This window comes from Phoxinus phoxinus, assembly GCF_949152265.1.
Source record: "Phoxinus phoxinus genome assembly, chromosome: 9".
Classification (NCBI taxonomy): Eukaryota; Metazoa; Chordata; class Actinopteri; order Cypriniformes; family Leuciscidae; genus Phoxinus; species Phoxinus phoxinus.
This window is the reverse complement of record NC_136884.1, coordinates 12,232,854-12,258,254: the sequence shown is the minus strand read 5'-3', so window position 1 is coordinate 12,258,254 and position 25,401 is coordinate 12,232,854. Positions and strand designations below refer to the sequence as shown.

General features: G+C 38.3%; 2 protein-coding genes across 6 annotated transcripts in view; one reads left to right on the top strand and one right to left on the bottom strand.

Moving 5' to 3' along the window:
- LOC307003749 (uncharacterized protein) overlaps window positions 1-3,017 on the top strand; it is a 133,961-nt gene extending 130,944 nt beyond the window's left edge. For 2 of the 5 annotated variants that reach the window (XM_079622530.1, XM_079622528.1), the window contains exons 5-7: window positions 1,286-1,353; window positions 1,527-1,570; window positions 2,712-3,017. In XM_079622530.1, the coding sequence (XP_079478656.1) occupies window positions 1,286-1,353; window positions 1,527-1,570; window positions 2,712-2,778 (179 nt within the window). In that variant the 3' untranslated portion in view covers window positions 2,779-3,017. Of the gene's footprint in view, window positions 1-1,285; window positions 1,354-1,526; window positions 1,571-1,860; window positions 2,125-2,711 lie in introns of all 5 variants that reach the window. The other 3 variants (XR_013798801.1, XR_013798802.1, XM_079622529.1) reach the window with 3 other exon arrangements.
- A 4,397-nt stretch (window positions 3,018-7,414) lies between these two features.
- Window positions 7,415-14,364, bottom strand: LOC307004106 (uncharacterized protein). The gene is made up of 14 exons (XM_079623056.1): window positions 13,282-14,364; window positions 12,901-12,987; window positions 12,359-12,739; window positions 11,590-11,691; window positions 10,904-11,136; window positions 10,106-10,284; window positions 9,921-10,014; window positions 9,468-9,812; window positions 9,281-9,398; window positions 9,075-9,166; window positions 8,864-8,978; window positions 8,086-8,358; window positions 7,767-7,943; window positions 7,415-7,684 (listed from the first exon to the last, which is right to left on the bottom strand). Exons 1-14 carry the CDS (start codon window positions 13,541-13,543, stop codon window positions 7,494-7,496), a joined length of 2,649 nt encoding a protein of 882 aa, XP_079479182.1. The 5' UTR covers window positions 13,544-14,364; the 3' UTR covers window positions 7,415-7,493.
- Window positions 14,365-25,401: the final 11,037 nt, after the last annotated feature.

Here is a 25,401-nt window from a genome sequence, read left to right as displayed (position 1 = left end):
AACACAGTTTAAGATATTTTAGATTTAGTCCGAGAGCTTTCTGTCCCTCCATTGAAGCTGTATATACAGTATACTGTCCATGTCCAGACAGGTAATAAAAACATCATCAAAGTAGTCCATGTGACATCAGTGGGTTAGTTAGAAGTTTTTGAAGCATCGAAAATACTTTTTGGTCCAAAAATAACACAAAATAAGACTTTATTACGCATTGTATTCTCTCCCGGGTCTGTTGTCAATCTGCGTTCAGGACTCCGCAGTGACGCTGCTGGCGTAAGACGCTGATGACGTGTTATCTGGTGCGCCCGAGCTTCGTTTACAGTCTGAGGGAGACGCACGCTATATTCAAGCTATTCTACATTGTTTGCGTGGATATCATTTTTTTAATGGTGCGTAAATGTGCATGTCGCGGATGAGACACTTTTACAGCGTGCGTTTCCCTCAGTCTATAAATGAAGCTCGGGCGCACCAGATAACACGTCATCAGCGTCTTACGCCATCAGCGTAACTGTGAAGGATTGACAACAGACCCGGGAGAGAATACAATGCTGAATAAAGTCTTATTTTGTGTTATTTTTGGACCAAAAAAAACTAACCCACTGATGTCACATGGACTACTAGTTTGTCCTCGCATACATACATTTCAATACTGAACACACACTCTAGGAGTAAAGCAATGAGCAATACACACTTGAGGAGAGATGAATACACACACACACACACATACATCAGTGGGCAGTCATCAGTCCCACCCCCACCCCCACCACTGACATTTTCAAAGTTCAAGGACAATGGTTAATGTTGTTCCCCAGGTTTTTATGTATTAATGTTTTGGTTCCCCAAAGAATTTGTCAAAGGGGGGGTGAAATGCCATTTCATGCATACTGAGTTTTTTACACTGTTAAAGAGTTGGATTCCCATGCTAAACATGGACAAAGTTTCAAAAATTAAGTTGTATGTTTGATGGAGTATTTCTGTGCCAAAAATACTCCATCCGGGTTTGTCACAAGTTTCGGAAAGGTTTTTTTGAGTATGGGCGTGTGTGACGTCAGATGCGGCGGAATCTCCTTAAACGGGTCCTAAGGGCACTTCTCCTGGAAGGGCGCGCGCTCACCCGTAGACCAGAGCAAAAGCAGTACGCCCATCAAAGCGCTGTGCTCGGCTTTGCTGACATTGTCATTAATTTCAATTTTAATTATATGATGAGATAGGGACTATCTTGACTACTTTCATTTAAAGGTTTTGGACATTTATGGTTCATTCATTTGTCTTTTTTTTGTCATTTAAGGTTGCCGGAAATGTAGTAGGCAAAAAGTTTTTAAATATGACTCCATAACAGGAAGAAGGATAAATGAGGTAAGACATATATTTTTCATTAGGCTCTGATCATCTCTCCATTGTCTGTGACTCATCTGGCATTTCACATATCACAAAATACTGACCATTTAAGCGAGTGGTAATTTGAGTCCAATTATGTTCAACTGAAGGCCAAGTTCAAAAACTGATTATATGTTTGTGTCTTTCTGTAGGGGCAAGCAGAAGTAAGGGTGAACTGGTTACCTTGCTCTGCATGGTAAGTACTGCTTTATATTGGTTTATATTGCCTTCATACATGTTCTTTCTGTTTCCACTTTTAACCATCTCATAGGTGGTGGATAAAGGTTGGAATGTATATTGTAGCACACACAACTTTAAATGTACAGGTGGGTCTCAAAGTTTTGCAACCAACAAGCACAGCGTTGAGAGAATTATCATGTCCACTAGGTTTTAAGTCCAGAGTCAATGCAGCCTTCTTCCTGGAGATTTTAGAGCATGGTTCCATCTGCTGACGGGCTTTATGTACATGCTGATTTCCTTTTCCAGCAGGACTCTGCCTCTGCCACAGTGCCAAAACTGCTAGTAACTGGTTTACTTAGCATGGTATTGCTGTGCTTAACTCATCTCACCTGAACCCCATAGAGAGGACAATGATAGACTACAAACCCAACATTACAGACAACCTCAAGGTCGCTATCAAACCAACCTGGGCTTCCATAACACCTCAGCAATGCCATACACTGATGGCCTCCATACCACACCACACTGATGCAGTAATGTGTGCAAAAGCAGCCAGACCAAGTATAGAGTGTATGCATTAACAATTTTTGATAAGTCAGATTTGTACATTTATTTTTAAAAGGTCGACATTTCTGTATTCCTCTTTATTCTAATATTTTGAGTTGATGATTTTTGGTTTTCATGAGCTGTAAGCTGTAATCATCAAGATTAAAACAACAAAAATTGCTTGAAATATTGCACAATATTGTAATTTTGGAGATCCACCTGTATATTAATTACACTGTTGGTTACACTATTGGTATAGGATGGATTAAATGCAGTGTCAAATATTGTCTACAGGATTTAGCCACTTGCTCTTTTCAGTACCATGCATAATTGCCCCTGTGTGATTCTATGTAGGAAGTAGACATTCACTGATATATATACATTAGTATCGGCCAAGATCATCCTTGTTTATCGATGAGAGTGGCTGATGTTTATCTGTTACAATGCATCAAGCACTATATATGTATAGGTTTGTATAAAAACAATTAAATACAAGACCGTTCAATATTTTTTGAAAATATTTATGCTGTGAAACTTATGTTAAAATGGCTCCTCTGTTTTTCACTGCTCTAATGTGATTTTTTTGTTTTTTGTTTTTTTGTTACTGATAGTGGAAAAATCTGGGAGGCGACATGGGAGCCGGCATGCCAGTTCCCACCAGGTGCCAACCATGTGTGACGTCACCCATTGGTCTATAATTCAATATGAGTTAAATACCTGCTATGAGTTGTCGAGTTCGCCGTTACGGGCACAGCCATCCTGGTTGCAGATGTGATGATTTTAGACGAGGAGGAGCTACGTTACGTTACACACTTTCAATGGTTTCCACCCTAACATGCTGCCATGCTGTTTTTTTGTCTTTATTATTATTGATTTTTGTTAAAAGCTGTGTTCAAATAAATCAAAGTATAACTATATTTCTGTTTATGTCTTTCATTCAACATGTGGGTTAGCCAATCAGCTGAAATTGTCAACGCGTCAAATGATATAGCCTATTGCAATATGATGCACCAAGTATGTAGGGAGCAGGGAGGTGGAACATGTTTTCATTCATAATAATTGACACCATTAAGAGAAAGTTGATTCCACCAGCTAAACCATACATTTTCTGTGTAAAGGGTAGCTGAGGTAGGCAGGGGTAGATAAATGAACAGGCTTACCAGGACCAGAGGTCATGAGGGTCCAGAAGCCTCTAAAATTTTGAAAGCATGGTTTCTAATTCAGGAAGGTTTATAAAGGCTTTTTAAAAAGGCTCCTAAAGGCAAGGCACATGAAACCCTGGCTGCTGCACTGTGGCCTTCCATTGACTTAGACGCACTGAATGTGTGCGTGCAAGTCTACCCCCGGATGGGTAAAAAGCAGAAGACAATAATATATATTTTTTTTACTTTTAATGTTATTATTTCAGTCTAAATGGGCCAGGGAAGTCAGGTTTCTTTGTTGTTTATTTATATTTTTAAAACTATAACCTCACATCTATCAATATTTATTTAGATGTTATCATGGTAGGCTATTCATTTCTTTATTTTAATAATATTATTTCGGTCTTATTACCGGTGAAATATTACAGTATGCTGTAGTGTAATACAGAACATTACGATATGATCCGAGCAAGACGATTTCAAAGCCCATATCCCACATAATCGGACAGCGATCAGGTGGTCTTTAACGCATCGCTTCAATGTACATATATATATATAGGCTAATCATTGGTTTTGTCACCAGCAACACGTTTTTTTTTTGTTTTTTTTTATTGAAGGCAACAATGGGTACAAACGTGTAAAACCATCAATATACAATCAAACATTTATACAGACATACCATACCAGAGACAAAGAACAAAACAAACAAAATAAGAACACAATAAAAACAAAACAAAACAAAAAACCATACATACTAAATAAAAATGAAAAAAATAAAATAAGAATATTAAGAGGATTGGGGAAATAGGTCTCATCAGCAAGTGCAACGTTGCTCAGCTTTGTTCCAGTAAGTGACGTAGTGACCTATGTGCTGCTCGGCGGGAACATATATTAACTACAAGTGCACACGCTTTGTAACAGCTTCTGTGGCGCGTCTCTTAGGGAGTTGTAGTTTTAAAGTATATTGTTATATTTCTCATAATTAGAAGTTAAAAGTGTAAAATTTTGGAAATACCCTGCGTTTTTTTGGGATGGGGAACACACTGGTGTCATCAGATTTTAAAAATATAATCGTTAAATAGGTGAAAATAGCTTATTACCATATTTGACAGTGCTTACAATGGGTAAACTTTGGTGACCATATCTACATGACAGCAGAGGCCCAGAGCTTTCTATAACTGCTGTTCTTATGTGTTTAGCACCTTCTGTTGCTAAATGACAAGCCTTCAAAGATGGACTGGGTTCAAGGTTCAGAGGTCAATATTTCAAAGCAGGAGTAATGTATCCTCTTCAGACTGACATATGTTACTCTCCAGGTTGAGACCTTTCCAACGATGTGTTTGCTATAGTCCTACGACAACGTTTAAATTTTTACATATCATGGTTTGCAGATGATGCACTTTGGGCGATAGCCTCCTTTATTCTCCCCAGAGGGATATCTGCCTTGAGTTCAAATGCTTCACACAAAACACTTGACATATTGTTTTATCATACAGCTGACATATACTTGCAATAAAAAACAACATAAACAAAGTGATATGTAGTCAGACTGAAGCACATCACACAGCAACAATCTATTGCTCATCTTTCACAAACAGTGACAAGGGCAACACACAACTAGCCTATTTGCATTGTATCATGAAGCTATTGCACAACCAGCCTCAAACAACATTATTTAAAGTTTTAATTGAGGTAGGTCCAAATAGGCCTATAGTTTAGAAATGTTAAGTTTAGATTGGGGTACCCATATCTTCTGCCAGAGGATAAGAGCCCATACTTGGTATGGAGAATAAAGATGGACCAGACCACATTCTTTATGCTTGCCTGGAGAGACTGGTTTCTATTCCTCTCCACAACCTTCTTGACAGTCATATTAAAATACTCTGTAATGCAGCATTGTAACATAAACCCTCTGATTCACCGTGTTTGCTCTAAATGATAACACCCACTTTCAACACGGGCCTTCCAGCCAAAAGTATTGTTCATATACACACCAAGGTGCCTATAGGAGCAGAGCTGATGCATTGGTTCATTATTTATGACCTCTGATACCTTCTGACCCATGTCACGACCCTTTCATCAGCTTGTGAAATGGTTGAATGAGATGTGTGAGTTATGTCTGTGTGCAGTAGGCTGAGGAAGCAGTGTGCCAAAAATGCCCAAACACATGTTGTATATGTACACTAACCCTAACCCATAAATTGATATTTCCTAAAAAGTAATTCATTTAAACAATAATGCAAAGTGATTTTAGTGATTTCAAAGTCCCACACATACATTTGCTCATGTTTTTTACCCTTTAGTCTCCGCTATTAACATTTATCAACCACAAAATTAGAAAATTGCCTTTTTTTAAATAAATATGAATGGAAAATAATAATAAAAACGCTTCTCTTTGTATCGTTTATTTTTTGTTTTTCACAACAGTACAAGTTAAAACAAATGCAAATTAATCAAACAAGCCATTAGGCTGTATTTTTAAACACTTAACTATAGTTTTTTTATATAGTATATTATAAGGCAAATCAAAGTGCTTAGATCAGGAAATGTAGTTATTAAAGGGATTCTTCAATTTAAAATGAAAATTTTGTCATCATTACTCACCCTCAAGTTGTTTCAAACCTGTATGAATTTATTTCTTCTGCTGAACACAAAGAGAGATATTTTGAAGAATGTCAGTAACCAAACAGTAGTCTGTACCCATTGACTGCCATAGTATTTTTTTTTTTTACATACTAGGGAAGTCAATGGGACCAGTTAACTGTTTGGTTACCGACATTCTTCAAAATATTTTCCTTAGCGTTCAACAGAAGAAAGAAATTCATACAGGTTTGAGACAACTTGAGGGAGAGTAAATGATGACAGATTTTTCATTTTAAAGTGAACTATCCCTTTCAGAGACCATCTGTAGCAGGTGAGTAGATTTAAGAGTCCAAATTCAGAAAAAATGGGTTTGTGTGTCCATATTAAACTGTCGAAAAACTCAGATTTGCACAGCAGATGACATCAGTGGAATTATGTTTATTATTATTATTACAATACACATTTACACGGGAACATATGGAGGTTTTAATGGTCAATAACTGACAATAACTTAAGAACTTCATATACACGTGACTAGCATTCCTTAGCAATATCTGTTGAAGATCAAGGAAAATCCAATTTGCCCAATACACTCTTCAAAACATTTAATTATGAACAAAAAAATTCAAATGTAACATTAGGACATGTCCCACCTTCCTGCAAACTTTTCTGCACATAGTTTTGTTCTACCATAAACAGAAGAGGACTATTGGAAAAACAGTTACTTAAATTAATTTCAGTTTGTATAACTACATTATTGTTGTAATGTCACATGTAGATATGATAATTACTATTATTCAAGCATATCTGACTTACGAACAGTGTTTCCATGTTGATTTGACCGTGGTGGTCCCCCACAGCAACATTTCTGCCCCCCACGGTATCAAAAATAGGGCTGCATTGTTAGAGTGCATGTCGGAGAATAGCGCGGACACACGCTTCACACCGCGATTGTGTGTGTACTTCCTTGAGAACCGCAAGTCGTATAACTTATGTTGTCAGTTCATTTAAGCCTGGTCTTGCAAATTTAAGTTAACTGGTGATTTTTTTGGACCTGCCCCCACTGCTAAAAAACTAAAAAGGAAACACTGACAAATAGTGTTGTCAAAAGTACCGACTTCGGTACCAAGTCGGTACTGAAATTTAAAAAATGTGACGCTTTGAGCGCAATCATAAACACCTCTGATTGGCCATTGTGTTCAGGAGCTCATCGGATATGTCTGTGATTGGCTACAATGATCAACGCATGGGAGCGTTTGAGAGCACACGGAAGTGTTTGAAAGTGTTTTGAAAGCAAATAAAAAAGCAGGCGTCTATCAGCGCCAGTGGATCGATCCGCTGATAGACGCCTGCTTTCAAACGCTCCCGTGTGTATCTGTGTAATCGCTCGCTGAAGAGCGTTATTGATGTATATTTAAAACATGTTTTTGAAGCCCTGATCATTGTAGCCAATCACAGACATATTTGATGAGCACGTGACAATGGCCGGCCATTCCGAGGTGTTAACGATTCCGCTCAACAGCGCTCAAAGCGTCACATTTTTTAAATTTCAGTACCGACTTGGTACCGAAGTCGGTATTTTTGACATCACTACTGACAAATATAAGAAATCAAAACAAAAGTGAGTTCATGCTCATTTCTCACTTTGAGAGCTCCTTAAACTCAAACTCAGTTGTCTGACAGTTCAGAATCACTGTCGTATCCATCCCAATCATTCTGGAAGTCCATACTTGTTCCAGTCAAAACTTGAGAATAACAGTCTCTTGCATGCTTCATCATTCTGGTGACTTCTTGCTTCTTTCTCAAAGTTAAGCTGAGGAAACCCTTGATCCCTTCTTCATTTAGAGCCCACAGCTCACCTTATGGGAGTAAAACAAAAAATTATCAGAAAAAAATTACAATGTACAGTATAGTATTACAACACATTACTTAAATACGTACTTTCCAATGCCTCACTGGAAAGCTGGCATGACATCTCCTTGAGTGTGTCTGCACGAGTGGAAAGAGATTTCCAATGCTTTGCCATCTCAGACAGAACAATCTTCTTCTCCTCTTCAAGTCTCCTTATTGCCATCACAACATCAAATGCCTTCCTCTTGGTTTTCAAATCTACAGCGTCTGGGATACAGTTTTGGAAAATAAGTCAATTGTAAGTATGATTATTTTTCAAAGAATTTCTGAGATAATCTGGGATAAGGCATAATTGGTTTTGTGCTACTATGTGAATCAAACAAAATTGTCAACAGATTTGTGTACATACCACCATGTGAAAGTTGCCATGGCCAAACTGTCTCGTCAGAGAGAATGCTGTCAAAGACGATTCTTTCTGTATCTGGAACCATACTGTTGTACTTTTCAACAACAGAGCTAAGAATGGCCTTATCCTCTCTGATTTTGCGCCGAATCCGGGCCCGACCTTTGCTGCCATCTGTGTCTTTGTAAAGGCGCTGGGATCTTCTTTTAATGCTGGCCACCAGCACCTCCATTCTACTGGTCACCGCGTCAAGATCGGCATTATTTTTGGATGTTGTTGCTGAGAAGAAAAGAAGTGTAAACATTTCACTTACATTTTCATGGCAGTAAATGAAATGAGCTAAGTCTCAATGTATCACAGAACGCCACAGGGAAGTCATAAGGATTATCCCTCTTTGCTTCCTTTTTTTTTCTTTATAAAAAAAAAGCTCCTGGAGGAAGGACAGGTGAGTCTCTCAATAATAATTTCATATTTCTTAGCGTGTATAGGAAGTATGTAACAGGGTACCGAAGAAAATGACAACGTAGCCAAGATGGGATCTGCTAACTGCGAGAAATGTCCAATGTTCCAACTTTTGGACTGTGCACCATTCAGGTACTTTCAGGGCACTTTGTTTTGACATGATTTCCAGTGTGCATTCACTACATACTAAAGTTTTGCATTTTAATTGCATAAGTATATGACCAAGAAAACAGTGTAAGTATGATTTAATTTTAAAACAGTAATTACTTGTCTCCCATTATTCTGCAGAACTGAGACATTGAAGTAATAGTATAACTCTCACCTTCTGCCCACTCCTTAATATCAGTGACCCAGCCCTCAACTTCAACCTGTGTCACTGCCAGCTGGATTCTCATGCTTTCCAGGTCCTGAAGTTGGCTTTCCAGGCGTTTGGTGGCCTTCAAATAACAAAGAAAGAAAACAAAAGTAATACCTACAAAAATATCCAATAGAAGGTATTTACAATATAAGAAAATAACGATACTCATCTCTACCTTCTGATATCGGCAGGCAAGTGAAGTAGCCAAGTTATTAAACTTTTGCTGATTCCAGCGCATGGCCATCAGTGTAAGCATGTCTGTACGTCCTGCAAAAAATAAAATAAAAATACACAAATCTGTGTTGTACCACATGTCCCTCACTGGCTACAATTTTCGTGTAACACTTTCAATCTAAGTAGTGCAGTGTGTGGTTACCTTACCTGCTTTGGACATGTGCTTCGTGGTCACAGCAATCCTAGAGAGGAAGGCGTTACACTGCTCAACCTCCTCCCCAAGTGTCAATCCAGCCCCTTGTTGGTAAGCTCCACTCCATTTAACCTATTAAAGAAAATACTTAAAAGCTTGCAACATACCTTTGCAGGTGTTTAGGGTTTAATGTTTTCTTACCTCGCATTTAAAATCATGGGCTTTGGCATGAAACACTGAGAGGAATGGTTTCATGCTAAGGAGGTGCTGGAGCTCTGGGCAGCTTTTTGCCACTTTGTTGAGGTAGGGCCAGTACTTGCAGGTTACATCCATTGCAAAAAAGCTTATTGGCTTATTTGCCAGCTTGTTCTGCAGGTAGAGGGGATAAGCATAGATTTCTCCCCTGAACATGTTGAGAGCGCCGAGAAAAACTCCATGTCGACAGACTGCAAGCTCAAGTCCCTCCTCATCAATTTTACTTGAGGATCTCGTAGACGTTTCCCTGGCAGCTGACCACTCCCCTCCACAGACACCTCTTCCAGAGACCTACAACATGGAAAAAGGTTGATATAAATAGTCAGGACTCACCCAAACAATGTCAACTGTAAGATGTTATTGGTGGTGTTTTTAGGAATATTATACAACAAGTTTTACATGGTTGGTGGTAGAATGAATGTAATCCACAAATCTCTCTACTTCATCATCTTTTGCAATGAAGATGCCATCAAATAAGGCTTGTTCTTCAGATCTAAATGAAAGAAAGGTACACATTGACCTTCAATATGACACAGCAAAGGTTACTTTAACAACACTGCAAATTACACACATTTTGTAAGTACCTTGCTGCATTCTTAAAGCGGTAATGCTTGCGATTTCCGTCCACAGAAACAGCAAGCATGTCTGGGGTGCACGCAGGACAGACAAAATGCTCCTCCCTGCAGATCTTATCCACCTCAAATCTAACAGCCTCCCACTCCAAAAAGCTTTTTCTGAAGCTGTCTGCTGTGATCTTCCCAGTCTGTTTCAGAACAGTAAAACATGTCAACATAATTCACAGTTAAGTTAACTAAAGTTAATAACGTCAAAGGTGACGCCAAATCCTCCAGCATCGAGACTCCACAGGCAGCCGCTCAGCCCAGTGCATCATTGGAAATCTTTTGGCTCTTTGTATGTCACAGACAGAAAACATCACAACCAAAGTCCCAAATAAAAATAAGACAAGTTTCACAGCAAACTCAACTCCCACAGCAAACTTAACCAACCATGTCTTTATGGACCTATTTGCTTTTTTCTGAATGCAAACTGCATGAGTAGGATGGATGTGACAAGGACATCAATACTTGATCTTATACACAGGTCTAATGTTTTGAGCGATTGAGTTGATAAATTGTTCCAATACTTTTGTACATGTAGTGTACGAATTTAGATTTTTTACTGAGCGGTAGTTTTTACACAAAGACTTTGAATCTTATATGATGTTCTATCAATGTATTGAGTATAGCTGAATCACTGTTTTTTGATATCATCAACATGCTCCAATTATAATAATCAAAGTGTTGATAATGTCACCATAGTCATTCTGCGATACACGTCAACACTAGTACTAGTTGTTAGTGATTCCCACCACTAATACTCACACGGCCAAAGCGGACAGTTCGTTGATCAAGCATTCTTAAAAATGCTTGGCAAGACAGTCCTGGTGCTGCCATCTTCAACTCTTCATATGAACAAAACACATCTGTAGCGTACACCGTAGAAAAGTGAAGGGTAGCAGGCCAGTAGTCATTACGGACCAAGTCATCCACTCCAGCGCTCCAAGTGGCTTTGCATGCCTCGCATTTCATCTCAGGCATACTGAGATCATATCGTCCTGGAAAAATCAAAAACACATTGTATTATGCACAACTCTGACTATGCATTGGGAACTAGAGGTCCCTGCCGCATGTCCCGACACAAAAGACTGCAGCGCGGGACAGGTTTTAAAAGCTCTATGCAGGACTGGCCGGGATGAGAGATGTGTTTGCTGGTGCAGGAGGAACAGATGATTCACTGCACTTCCGCAAATTAAATGTGTGTAAAACAACATATACAAATGAGAAAGTAATGTATGTAATTATAGTTTGAATAGAAATAGATCAGGACACATTTACAAAGCCATTAGCACAGCCTTGTTTTTTTTTATTCAATGAAAAGTGGCAGAAAGCGAGTGGGAGAGCCCTATGGGGAGGAATCAGGTTAAAGTCCAACCCAGCTCCCTATGGTCACTTTGCCCACAATGTGATATGGACGCTACAGCCACTTGATCTGGAATGTTTATTCTTACCATTCATTGTAACCACAGCAACAACTTTTCCTGTGTTGATACTCAACGATCCCGGAGAACAACTACATATTTTCTCGGGCATCTCCAACGGCACAATACACACTGAAAGACACATCATATGCAGGGATTAAAGACATGCATCATCCTATGTACTAACTGGGAAGTATTCCATAATCATCAATGATTTGAAAAATCAATGATTTGAAAAGCTTTAAAGATAAAAGGTCATTAAGTGTGTTTCAGAGAAAGTACTCAAAAGATTCCTGTGAAACCCATTATACTGTGAAGTTATTTAAATAAACTGAGAATGGGACTAGGGCTGCACAATATATAATTGCGCTTTTTCTGACAGATACCATTACCATTTTTGATTGATTACCGTAATAGAGTTACATGATTACCATTTCCAATACGATTTTTGAATGTGAATGATTTGATTCAGTTCAATATTCCAAATGTCTCTTTAATTTGTGCCACCTCTGATAGGTAAGCACGGCCATTGTAAAAGAAAACTTACACCCACTGACCGACTGAAGTACACCAATCAGAATTTTTGTACTCTTCACGCACTCCCACCAACCAGAAGTTGCACAGTCAATGAGGATGATGATGTGAATATAAAAGTAAAATGTCACAAATGTACCTATGCATGATTATTTGCAGATTTTACCATTAGGCAGTTGCGTTGGATCATATTGCAATTGCAATAATTTTGCAGCCCTAAATGCGACACTCAAAAAAAAAGAAAAAAGAAGGAAATACAGCTTACCACACTGGGAAAGAGCCCTTTCCACGACACAGGTTGTTGGAGGCAATGGCTGAAAGAATCCAGCTATTGTTGCATCCCTGTTGTGGAACACGTGGTTTCGGTGTATACTGACATCACAATCAGCACAGAAGAATGGTTGTGGTCGGCAGTCACGACAACGGACAGCAGCTGGACTGCTGCCACATTGTTGGCAGATCGGAGTTGTCGCATTTTGTTGTGCCACCATGGTATTCACCAGACAGGGTCTCTCTTTCTCCCACCTCTCTGAGAGGAGACTTTTTCGAGTAGACCAGTCTGAGGAAGCTCGTGGTGGTGCGGGTGCCGTTTCCTGATCATCCAAGTCATCACCCTGTGAGTGGTTTAGCTCTTCAAGGAAAGTCTCTGTTAAAATAGTACATCATATTTAAAAACAATTTTCTACACTATCAAAGTGTGCAACATGGATGTTGTAGGTTATTCTGTCGCAAAAACATGTAATTTACATTGTAATTATTAGAATCTATAAACATAATGCACTAATAGAGACAAAATAAAGAACATACCAACAGTGTCAGGAGGACAGTAGTTGGTTATCTCAACGCTGCTGTCCAACATCCTAGTATGAGCACCAGTCTTACGACTGTAGGTAGCTGTAGCAGAAAATAAAACCTAAATCAACCTTTACAGCATTACAATTACATAGATTTTTTTGACAAGCTCATTTTATTCCACATGATACAAACTCGTATTGGCCCAATTTTGTTGTCTATACCACTTTGGATGAGTATGTAATAAAAACCTCATATCTCATACCAGACTGTCCAGACACATTACTGAATCATGTATTCAATCCAAAGTTGTAAAACAATCTATATCTTTGTTTTAGATATGTGAAAAATCACAGGAGTTCTCCTTTAAGTAATGAGTGAAAAAAGAAAACTGACCCGTTTGGTTTCGGGATGATCTTGGTCTGTCATAGACAACATTTCCTTCACTGTCTCTCTTCAGCCACCTGACAGGTTGATGGCTGGTGGATGGTGGAGCCTTCTGGACAGGTTGATGGCTGGTGGATGGTCCTGCCTCCTGTTCTCCCGGCATCTTATTAATGAAATCGTCCAAGATCTGGAGTTCATAATTTAATTTAGAATGTTCAACAAGCTCATCAAGCTCATTAAGGACCTGTTCCAAATTGGAATAGTCACTCATGATGAACAAGGACAAACAAGACAACACTAAAGGTATAGGGGGGAAGAGCAAAAGAGCAAGAACAACAGAGAACCAGACGGACTGACAACAATTAACTAGACAAACGTGGCTCTTAAAAGTGCCTTTGTTTTTGCTTTGTAACGAAGCTGAAGTTTTAAAGTAAATGATGAAGGGACTAGGGAACCTGTTGAGAGAAGGGAAAGAATATAAATTCAGATTTTAAGATCATGCTACATACAACTACATAAATACTGAATAACTGAAAGGTTTAAGAACTTGAGAAAATGTTGGTCTAGTTTGCCCATGCTTTGGGATGTGGTGGGGAGGTATGTGGGTGCTTATAGTAAATATTAGGCCAGAATACTGTAGGGCTGGGTGTTGCCTGCAAACTCACAATACAATATCTCACTAGGTATGGACTGATCTTGACACTCATGGCTGATATTGATACCAACCATTCAAAATGCCAATTTGGCTGATAAAGCTAACACTTATGTCTCATTATGAAAATCTAACATGCCCCTATGATTTTACCTTACATGATCATATGCGACAAAAATGAACTTGAATTCAATTAACGTTAGCTAACTTTGCTAGCCTGCATATTTGGTGCAGAAAGCTATATTTGTATAATGTCTTCTATCATTTATCGTCATAAGAAATGGCCACCCACACACACTTTTTCTACAGTGCACTTTAGACAGCATCAACAAACACAACACAACTTATTGGCATAGTCGATCATTTTTGTTATATCATTGTTAAATATTTTCTAATTCACCAATTTTGGAAGCAACTTTATACTATAATTACTGACTGATTCATATATATATATATATATATATATATATATAAAATATAATATAATATATACACATATACATATATATATATATATATATATATATGAATCAGTCAGTAATTTATGACAGCATTACTTATTACATTATTTATACATATGAATTATTTTATTTCATATTGAAAAATTGTGATGCCACAATGTAGAAGTTATGAATTAATTTGTACTTTTAATTCTGGATTTATTTTGGGTGTTTATTATATATATAATTTTGCGTGGATTTTTCACAATTAGGCTGTAAAACAAACCAATCTGGCAACACCGTTCCTCATTCTGAACATAATGTTGAGTTGTGGGCAAATTTAATGCTGAAAATCTTACATTCCCCTATGACTTTACCTTACATTAACTTATATGCGACATAAATGAACTTGAATTCAATTAACATTAGCTAACTTTGCTAGCCTGCACATTTGGTGCAGAAAGCTATATTTGTATAATGTCTTCTATCATTTATCGTCATAAGAAATGGCCACCTTACAAATCTAAAGTTTCTAAACACAACTTTTTGTCCCGATTCAACAGTTTTTGATGTGTAAATGTAAGAATAATATCCATCTCTATTAATTAACCCTTCTACTTACCGAGTGGAAAATCGCAATGGACCTTGGGATCGCCCATACGGTGACGTCAGCGTTATTAATTTAGAGGATTTAATAATAAAAAATAATAAAAAATAAACGTTTGTGTGATTAATTGAACACAATCGTAGCATATTATATATATTTATTAAAATCAATAAACCTCCGATAAAAATACGTTATCCAGCATGTTATAGTTAAAGCAGTGTCCTACCTATGACAAGAAAACGCTTAAACTGCTTACTTGCACGCCACGGGAGTTGTTAAACTCACCTTTTAATGCCGTTTTACCTGCAGTTGAGTGTTGTTAAACTCACCTTTTAATGCCGTTTTACCTGCAGTTGAGTGTTGTTAAACTCACCGCTGAATGCGGTTGTACACCATGTGCGTTGTTAAACTCACCGCTAATGAACGCGCTAAACCTTTGCGCAGAGGGTACTTTGATATCAGATTGCGAGGGTTTTTAAACATCAAAAACCAGTTGGAGGGCCAGATAAAAATGATCTGGGGGCCACCATTTGACTCGCCCTGGCATAGATCATTTTTTGTGAGCCTATTCCTTTTTATTTTTATTTATTGTAGTCTCCTCATACAAGGCAGACAACGGGTTGGGGTGTGGTAACCCAAGACGTCAAATATCAACGCTGTTGAGTTCTATAGAAGTCTATAGGACTACCCTGCACGTTGAAAAATAACGCCAAAGGTATACCCAGTGCGTTAAAAAGTGACGCCAGGTTCCCTTGGCCATGCGTCAGACATTTGACGAGTAGGGAGTGAGACTGTGTTGGTTTGATCATAATGCCATTGACAATGTTTTATAAGAGCTCAAATCTGTGTATTTTGCCTCCTTAAGGGGGGATGGTAGCTTTGTATCGTGAACACCTTACCTGCAGTGAAATCACTTTTTTTCTCTTTTTTTCCTTCACTGTTTACTGTGTACACTTCCTACTATCTTGCTAGCTAGAATCCTCATAAAACCACCCTTCTGTGACACTATCTGCAAATCTTTTCATTTGGAGGTCACAGCGGTGAAACCCTGAAGCGAGTCATGTGAAAGAAGCTTGCCTCTGTAATACCATCCCATCATGCAGTCGTAACAGCTCACACATGGGTTCCTGATCCCCATGACTCAGTAATGAGTTTGTGCGTGTGTGTGTGTGTGTGTCTTTAAAGTTACTGTACTTGCTCATTATGAGCAGACTGACATGGCACATTGCCTTTCATTATGTGGATTACATAAGCAGGTCAGCTCAGATGTGCTGATGCATTCCTGATTAATCACATGAGTGTGTGCGCGAGTCCTATGAGAGCTGCATGGACTTTCCCAAACCACTCTGCCAGATGCGCAATACCCCATCCCTCCAAACACCCTTCCACTCACGTGTAAAGACACACACGCACACACCATCTTTCTTTATCACTTCCCACGACTGTTCCCAGAACACCTCCAGCAAAGCACTCATCACCCTCCTCTCTCTGAAAAGACTCAACCCAGCACTCCTAGTGGGGTTACTCCTGTCTTTAGGGAATATCTTCACAACCAAAGACGCATAACCAAACAAACAGATAGTTCAGGTGACGGAACAAATATTCAAAACATATGTCATGTTAATTTTCAATCAGTTATCACTTATTATGTTCAAAAGGAGTAAGGACCATGCTTTAGAAAAGTAATGACCAAGCATTCACGTCTGCTTTCGCATAACACACAATTAAATGGCGCATACTGTATTGTGCAGTCTATTACAAAATTATATTTCTAAATATATATAAAATATTTGTATATATAATATTATTTAAAAAAATTATTGCAACAGCTCTTTAATATGTGTGTGTGAGTGTAACAGGAGGCATACAAGTATGATTTCTATACCCAATGAGGACATACTCACACAGTGAAACAACTGTTTGTTGATTTTAGTAATCTCTGAGCACAAGAGATAGCGAAAGAAACAGGAAGAGAAAACGAGGAAGAGAGTTCCTGCTTTGGTTGTTTCAATATCCTCAGGCTCACTCTACAGGGAGTGATTTAGCCACACACATATATATGTGTGTGTATAACCGTTCCTTTTTGCTCTCTGTTCCTACATCCTACTCTCTTTTCCCTTCAGTAACCCTGTGTTTTATGTATCTATGTTGACTTTTTTGCTAATTAATCAAGACAACCTGTTATTGCAATTACAGAACTCCAACTTTCTTTCTTCTGATGATCTCGTGAGGAGAAATTGTATTGGTCATATTTCATTTCACTGACTGAATCATTTCTTAAATTTGGCCTGTTTCTTAAACAAAGCTATCATATTGCTTCATACGACTCGCAGAAAGATTTCAATACTCAATATGCATCACTTTTATGGTGCTTTTGTGTCCTTTTTGTAGCTTGAAAGCCTCAGTCTTAAGGACTAATTGCATGGAAAAGAGCAATCAGAGCAAGTCTCTAAAATGGCTCCCTTTGTGCAAGAAAGTAATACGGTATGAAACGACACGGGGGTGAGTAAATGATGGCAGAGTTTTTTCATTTATGGCTGAACTGTTCCTTTTAAGTTGAATGGGGTTGATAAACTGCATCTTTTGAGTTGAGCCGAGTTCATTTAAAAGCCTAACAAAAGAAGTCTGAATCTCTCTAATGCTGTCTTCACACGTCTCTCTTTTAGATATGCTCCTCTTTTATTGTCAGGTGGCACAGAAAGACACATTTACATCTTCTCGAAACTTTTGAGACTTCTCATTTTTATCTCTCTTACTGTCTATGCCTATTGCCTTCCACGGTGTATCACTGTCATTCCCTTTCTCAGAAATGTGTTTTGATTCTGTTAAGCTCTTCTTCCACCCCTATACATTTTAAAAACACTCGATATAAAAAAAAAACCAGAAGACAGACTTGCATTTGCTTGAAATAGACCCTAACCAGACACACACAAAATGCACACAGTGAGCTTTAATGATGTGTCCGGTTCTATTAGCTGTGCTGCCATCTTACTATTCAATGAGTTCATTATTCACCCTCCTGTGACTCTGGGGCCTCTTATCTCCCTGCATTTCTCTGCATGTCAACCCCTCCACACCTCCTGACTGACCCCGCAGGGATTTTTAATGGAGATCAGTGCAGCGGACTCTCACTTCTGATCTCTTTCAAATCGGATGAAGTTAAGTCAAACCAACAAAAGAAAACTTGCCTCGCATACAATAGCAGCGAGCGCTTAAACGGAGGAAAAAGTAGTGGTTTAGCCACTGCGCGTGTGAAGGTAATCTTTATTCTCAGCCGGCTGAAGCGCGGGCCTCCCGTCGGGATCGCAGCGGCAAACTCTCGGAGAGAGGTGCGGCGGCGTGCTGGGGGATGGATATAAACTCGCACGTTTACGAGAACGCCGCTTCCACGTCGTCCCATCTCTCTCTGTAATCAGGAGCCCGCAGTCACGCGTTTGATGAGCGGCTCACTTGTCCCGCTTGTGCCGACAGGTAAAAACCGAAGCGACCGTGGAATGTGCTTACGGTCTGTCTGGGGCCGCGGATCAAAGGGGCCGCTAAAGGGATCCACAGATCAGAGCCGACATCCAGAAGCCAATAACTGTGGGATTAAGATTAAAATCAGCCTTTCACTGATTTCATCTCTTTAATTTTTCCTCTCGTTTTATTCCTTGCCCCCCTCTCTTTATTCTTCTTTCACTTCTTTTCTATTCCTAAATTAATGCAGTCTCTTTCTTTTTTTTTGGTGATTTTTTTATTCTTTTTTTTAAAGGCAGTGTAGGCCTGCAGATTCTCTCAGGCTGATAATGCGCACAGTTAAAGTGGCTCATTAAACCCATTTTTCACACAGAAATCACTACGTAGCTCCAAGTCTGCAGTCAGCACTTTCCTTCCCCCACCCATCCGCTGGGTTGTATAAGCGTCTGATAAAAATAGTGCAATTGAATCGAACTGCACATCATTTCATCAAACTGTTTGACTCCTCCTGCGTTTGCAGCTTCTTGTTTATTAAAAGTCTTCTTAAAGGAATAGGTCACCCCAAAAGTCACCTTGATGTTTCCGAACCTGCGTGACTTTCTTTTGTGGAAACACCGAGAAATGAACAAAAACTATTTTCCCGTGCAATTAAAGGCGCCATAAAAGTATAATAAAACTTCTAAAAGTCTACTGAAGGAGAAACAGACTGAAATTGAATTGCCTGAAACATTTGGCATCCACCCTAGCTCACCGTGCCACATTCAGGAGAGCTCGTGAGATAAGTAGTGATGCCTGATTAATGAATGAATCCTTCTTTTTCGTTTGATCTTTTTAATGAACTTATTGATTCAAATTAGAAAGCTGGGTCTGTAAGATTCATAAATTATGAATTGTATCCTGGTCTCTCTGATTTAATGTTTCAGGGGAGAGGAAGATTCGTGAATAACAACATACATTTCAGTCTCGCAGTGACTGAACACAAAACTATTGTATGGCTTATTAAGAGAATGCAAAAGTCATAATTTAATGGAGCTTCTTTGCAACTGTGGTGCTTGACAGCCCCTTTCAGTTTCACTATATAAAAAAAAAATGGCATATATATTCTTCAAAATCACTCTTCTTGTGTTCCACCGACAAAAGAAAGTCAAATGGGTTGGAACAACATTACGGTTCGTATTATGATAAAATCATTGGCCAAGTCATTTGCTTTTTTATGTCCGTTATAAAGTTGATTGGTCTAATTTGAATCAGAATAGTAATAGTGGCTATATTGATGCATTTGGCGACTGGAGTACAAGCAGTAAGCGTGGACACAGCAATAGAGAGATTTCCATATTTCACTTATTATAGGTAGCTCCTAAACAAAGATCCTAGTCAGCAAACGCAGAGATAAGTGTGTGTATTTGTGTGTGTGAGAGAAACTTTCTCTCTCTGACACTGATGTGGTGTGGCACTGAAAGCCTGCAGCAGTTTTCTGGCCAGCGGTTACATCCTGCAGCTTCACACTGGCTTAGACAAGCAGAACAACGCTAAGAGCTTGCACAGACACACATTTGTACACAAATATAGAGGGGGAAGGCAAAAGAGAGCACTCAACAAAGTAACCACATTTAGGGATTAGAGGACGTGGGCAAAACCGCTCCACGGAGAAACTCTGACAAAGCCAGACAGCAAAGAGTAGAAACAAAAACAGACAGCTGTTTCCCCCCCCCAAAAAAAACGGTCAAAAACTCTCAATTAAATCAAGCCAGTCTGTGCTCATCTACGAGTTAACTCCACTCGACTCAGTTTAAAGGATCCAACTGAACAAGACTTTAATGAATTCATATTGAGAAACAAATTAGAGCCTGTGTGATGAGGCACGTGATATTGCAGAAACACTTTTCAAGTGCCGTGTGTTTGTTTCTTAAAGGAACACCTCAAACTCACGATCATCTACTAACTCTTATGCTATCCCAAATACATGAAAAATACCAAAGGAGAAATTTTGCCAAATGTTCAAGCTGCTCTTTTTTCATAAAATGAAAGCATGCTTTAATCATGCATAAAAAAAACTGCGTAAAAAAGTACCATAAAATATTACAAGTTCAGCCCATACAATATGCATACAGTATTCCATGTACAGTACTTTGCAAAAGTTTAGAGGCAGTAAGATTTTTTTTTAATAATACTTTTATTCAGCAGAGATGCATTAAATCCATGCAAAAGTGACAGTAAAGGCTTGTACATTGTTAAAAAAAAAATAATAATAAACAAAATATATATATATTCATAAATCCTTAAGAATCTATCATGGTTTCCTTTCCACACAAATATTACAGAAATAACTGTTTCGAACACTAATAATAATGTTTAGAAATGTTTCCTAAAGCAAATCAGCATATAATGATTTCTGAAGGATCATGTGACACTGAAGACTGGAGTGATGATGCTGAAAATGCAGCTTTGCATCACAGGGATAAATTGCATGTTACTGTTTTTACATTTTATTTTTATTTTTTTTATCAGCCTGATGTGCATAAAATACTTTCTTCAAAAACATGTTTTCATACAATAGCTCTGGTGCATATTAAAGGTCTGTTCACACCAGGACTAATAACGATAACTATGATGATTATATAACTATCAACTTTCACACCAACGGATAATAATGTAATGTTTTCCTCTAATAACTCTTCAGTTATGTTCAGTTATCAGATTCAGAGATAAAGCAATAATTGTCAGACTCCGGCTGTATTACTGCAATTGATGACCCCTGGATTTGACTATATAATTTCATGAACTATAATATGTATCTGTCATTTTAAATGCAGTGTCTCTGAATTCCCTTTCCCTGTTGGTCACATGCAGGTCTCATAAACCCAGTTCGGGGGCATCTGAAGCTTGCTTGGGTCTTTTTCCCTTGTGTATCTGCCATCATCTGGTCAGCATTAGATCTGCACCGACACTGGGTTTACACAACACCCGCTCGACCGCTGGAACTGACCTCCGCGCACAGGCAACTTTCACATGTGTAAGCAGCAGCAGGCACACGTGTGTACAGTACAGAAACACACGCAGGCACATTGGTCAAGGTGACAGTATGTGCAAGTGTATTGTGTGCCGGAGAGCGTGTGAGCAGGTGTTTGTTTAATGTGCATGCGGCAGAATTCACCCAGAAGTTCAAGGCTGATATGGACCGGTGACTCGGTCCCTGCAGATATGGCGGTTACGTGCCAAGACTTATTGACAATGAGGCCAGTATCTTGAATTTTGCGGATCAGTGGGTTATCTTCGCCATAGCATTCTTAACTGAACCGAAGTACTTGAGCTGTAATCGAAAAACAAAAGCTGGAGCTTGCAGAAGGAGAGAATTAAATGCACTGTGTGTGTGTGTGTGTGTGTGTGTGTAGGATTATGTCTGTGGGACCCTCTGCTTTACAGCAGGACTGCATAGCGTTAGAGTCTCTTCCTCTCCGAATACATGAATAAAAAATAACTGCATAAAAAAGGGTAAAAATCTGGCAGTGTACAAGTATATGGATATCCATCTTATGTAACGTGAATTAAAATCAGAGCTTTCGCCCTGTGTGAGTGTGTGTGGTGTGTGAGCGCATTGGTGACGACCGTACTTGTGTGTTTATCCCTCAAAGAGAGAGTGTGTGTGTGTGTGTGTGTGTGTGTGTGTGTGTGTGTGTGTGTGTGTGTGTGTGTGTGTGTGTGTGTGTGTGTGTGTGTGTGTGTGTGTGTGTGTGTGTGTGTGTGTGTGTGTTTATAAAGTGCTTCGCTCAGATCCTAGTGCTTTAGCGAATGGTGAGGGGGGGAAATTACAATCCTCAAAAGCTGATGACAATGTGTTTGCCACAGAGAATATACTTATCACAGATGCCAAGAAAATTAGCATGGAAATGATTCAGCTGACAGTCTAACATTATATCTGACTGCAAAGGCCCAAAATATTTATGCTTACAGCTGAAGAGAGCGGAAGAACGAGGGAGAGAGAAAGGGAGAGAGGGAAATGAACTGCACACATCTAAAAACCCAAGAGAAAGAAAACCTCTTTATGAAGCCAAGAGAAATGCAATGTGAAGGATCCTGGCTCAGTTACAGAAAAAAAGTGGAGAGAGAGAGAGAGAGAGAGAGAGAGAGAGAGAGAGAGAGAGAGAGAGAGAGAGAGATGGGCGAGAGGCTGACTTCAGACTTCATGGACCCACTGCAGAGACCGTGGACTGTGACATTGTGGGTTGCCATAGAAACGGGGACAGGCGCTTATGTGTTAACAGTTTGCATATAGATTGAAATGAATGTGTGTGTCTGGACTGGAATTAGCAATAAATTAAATTAGCATGTTATTCCGCTCGTAACTTAACATAGCTACACCATTTTTTCAAAATATGCCCAGTTTGTCTCATTAAAACTGTATATTTTCATGTCAATATCATACGGTTTTACATCAATGTGAGAAGATTCGAGCTATAACACCACATCAGTCTTGTCCACGTTCTGCCGTTAATCAGTCTAAACGTAATTAGACATAATTTAACGTAAAGCCAATAAACTTTTTTCAAATAACACAATTTTCTTTTTAACACTATATAAAAATAATTACCAAAAGTGTGTGTGTGTGTGTGTGTGTGTGTGTGTGTGTGTGTGTGTGTGTGTGTGTGTGTGTGTGTGTGTGTGTGTGTGTGTGTGTGTGTGTGTGTGTGTGTACTGTATAATCAAATATAAATTAATTATTCAATTGTGATTCAAATAACTGTGTTCTATTGCACAATTTTGTTTTAATACACTATACTACACTATATTTATCATTTAAAAAAATGCACAGGTTTTAGATAAAGCACGGCATATCACACTGCAATACACTGTCACAACTTGACATCGAGTTCAAGTTAAATGTAACTTTCTTTACCATTTAATTATCTGTATTAAAACACACATATTTTGGGAGGCCAAATGTAGGTCCGTGTTCCTCTGTTTCTTTTTTTAAACTCCTGAGATGATGCTTTTGCTTATTCTCTCTCTCTATCTCATTCGATGAGCATTGTCAGACTGCAAGCACAGCATACCGCCATCCCAGAATGAGTCTTTCTGTCTCTACCATTGTCTCTGCCCTGACCAACTCTTGGTTTGAACGAGACCGCGGCTAATTAAAGGTATAGCCATTATTTCTCTCCATACTCTAATTATGTTTACATTTTAAAGAGGAGAGTTAAGAGAAAGGATCTTCAGCTGATGTGCAAATCCGGTCCATTACAAACCATTTATCATTAGAGCTAAAAGAGTGTTTTCTCTTTATTTATGTTCTCTCTCTCTATTTCTCATTTTGCTATCCGCTTCAGAGGTGCGTTTGCTTTTCTCAACTGTGGAAATGTTGATCATGCATATTTCTTTTTTTTAACGGCCATAAAATAATAAACATCAGGAGTTGGCCATCTGAGAACTATTACGAAGTTTAGAGGAAAAGGGGAGCCACATTTAGGAATTTTAATTGCAACATTATACAGCATCATTAAAGTATGGAATATGTTTAAAAATGCTGAAAGTCTCATGATTTAAGCTCTCAAGATGTTATTCTGTGCTCTTAGTTGCTCTCGTGTTACAATCTGAAGAATTTGCAGACTGCTCAGCGTTTGAAGCGTCCAGCATATCTTCACAGTATGGAAACGACTAATGCCTGATCATTTGAAGAGGAGAGATATGGTTCCACCGAGTCATGAATATCAATACAGATGCAGCAACGTGAGCAGAGGCTTTTCATGGTTAGCATCTAAAAAAAACTTAATTTTATAGTAGTTATACAATTCTAAGTATGTCATTAAAGGGTATAGTTGTTTTATGAATTTATTTCTTCTGCTGAACACAAAATAATATGATAATATCTTAATTATTTTGAAGAATATGAACAAAAATACCTTGATGGGGCCCATCAACTGTTTGGTCATATTTTTCCAAATATCTTCTTTTGTGTTCAGCAGAAGAAAGAAATTAATACGGGTTTGGAGCAATTGATGACAGAACTTAAATTTTTGGGGGAACTATCCCTCGCTCAAAAAAAGTATATGTTGGCTTTAATTAACTTTTTTATGTCAACAGGTCACACATAACTGGGTTGCGTTAAACAAACATAATTTGTTCATGTAACTTCAACATCATGGAATTAAGTCATTTTAAGCGACCCAATTTAAGTAGTCTCAAAGTTAATTTTTATGCTTCCTGACATGATTCAGGTATTTTTTTATGTTCATTTATCCATTAATATTTCATTTATTTTAGTGACGCATAGTGAAATTGATATCGATAGACTATAGCTAGCTATTTGCTAGCAGTAGCACATATTAGCATCTTACATGCTAAGATTGACATGCTCCTTCAACCAAAGCAGTTGAAAGTGACTGAATCAGTCCACATCCAAACAAAATGATCCACTCTTTCCACAATGGAAACCCACTGTAATTTAAATGGTTCTAATAATTCCAATGTAATTGAACATTAAACACAATTACACACTATCAAGTCTTCCCCTTTTCTCATTTTCAAAAAAAAACAACATAAAAAAACACTTAATTTGAACATTTATTCACTCTTAATTCAACCATATGCAAAGCATAATGGGAACTAACAAGTTTCAGTTAATGCAACACAAATCATTCATGTAATCCAACACAAACGGATTGAGTAAACTTAAATTGTACATATATTTAAGCAGATTGAACACAATCAAATTAAATTAGGGCAAAATGGCAATTGGCGTCGCACTATACCGCCACTCTCTGGATGTAAGAATTTTTTACTCAACATAAATAGTTTGTGTTTAGACAACGCGTTATGATTTTGTACTGTTAAATTGAGACAAAATTACGTGGACCTTAATAGAAAAAAAAAAATTCAAGTCAACAAACACAATTATTATAAGTAAACTATAAATATATTATGTAAAGTGCACAATCTTCCTCGTTCATTTTTAAGCCAAACTGTCAAATACTTTGTTT

Coding starts and splice junctions, on each gene's coding strand:
- LOC307004106 (XM_079623056.1), bottom strand. CDS start 13,543: ATGAGTGACTATTCCAATTTGGAACAGGTCCTTAATGAGCTTGATGAG. Junction 12,740..12,900: donor CTGTCCTCCTGACACTGTTG/GTATGTTCTTTA, acceptor CTATTTTAACAG/AGACTTTCCTTGAAGAGCTA. Junction 11,692..12,358: donor AAGGGCTCTTTCCCAGTGTG/GTAAGCTGTATT, acceptor TGTGTCTTTCAG/TGTGTATTGTGCCGTTGGAG.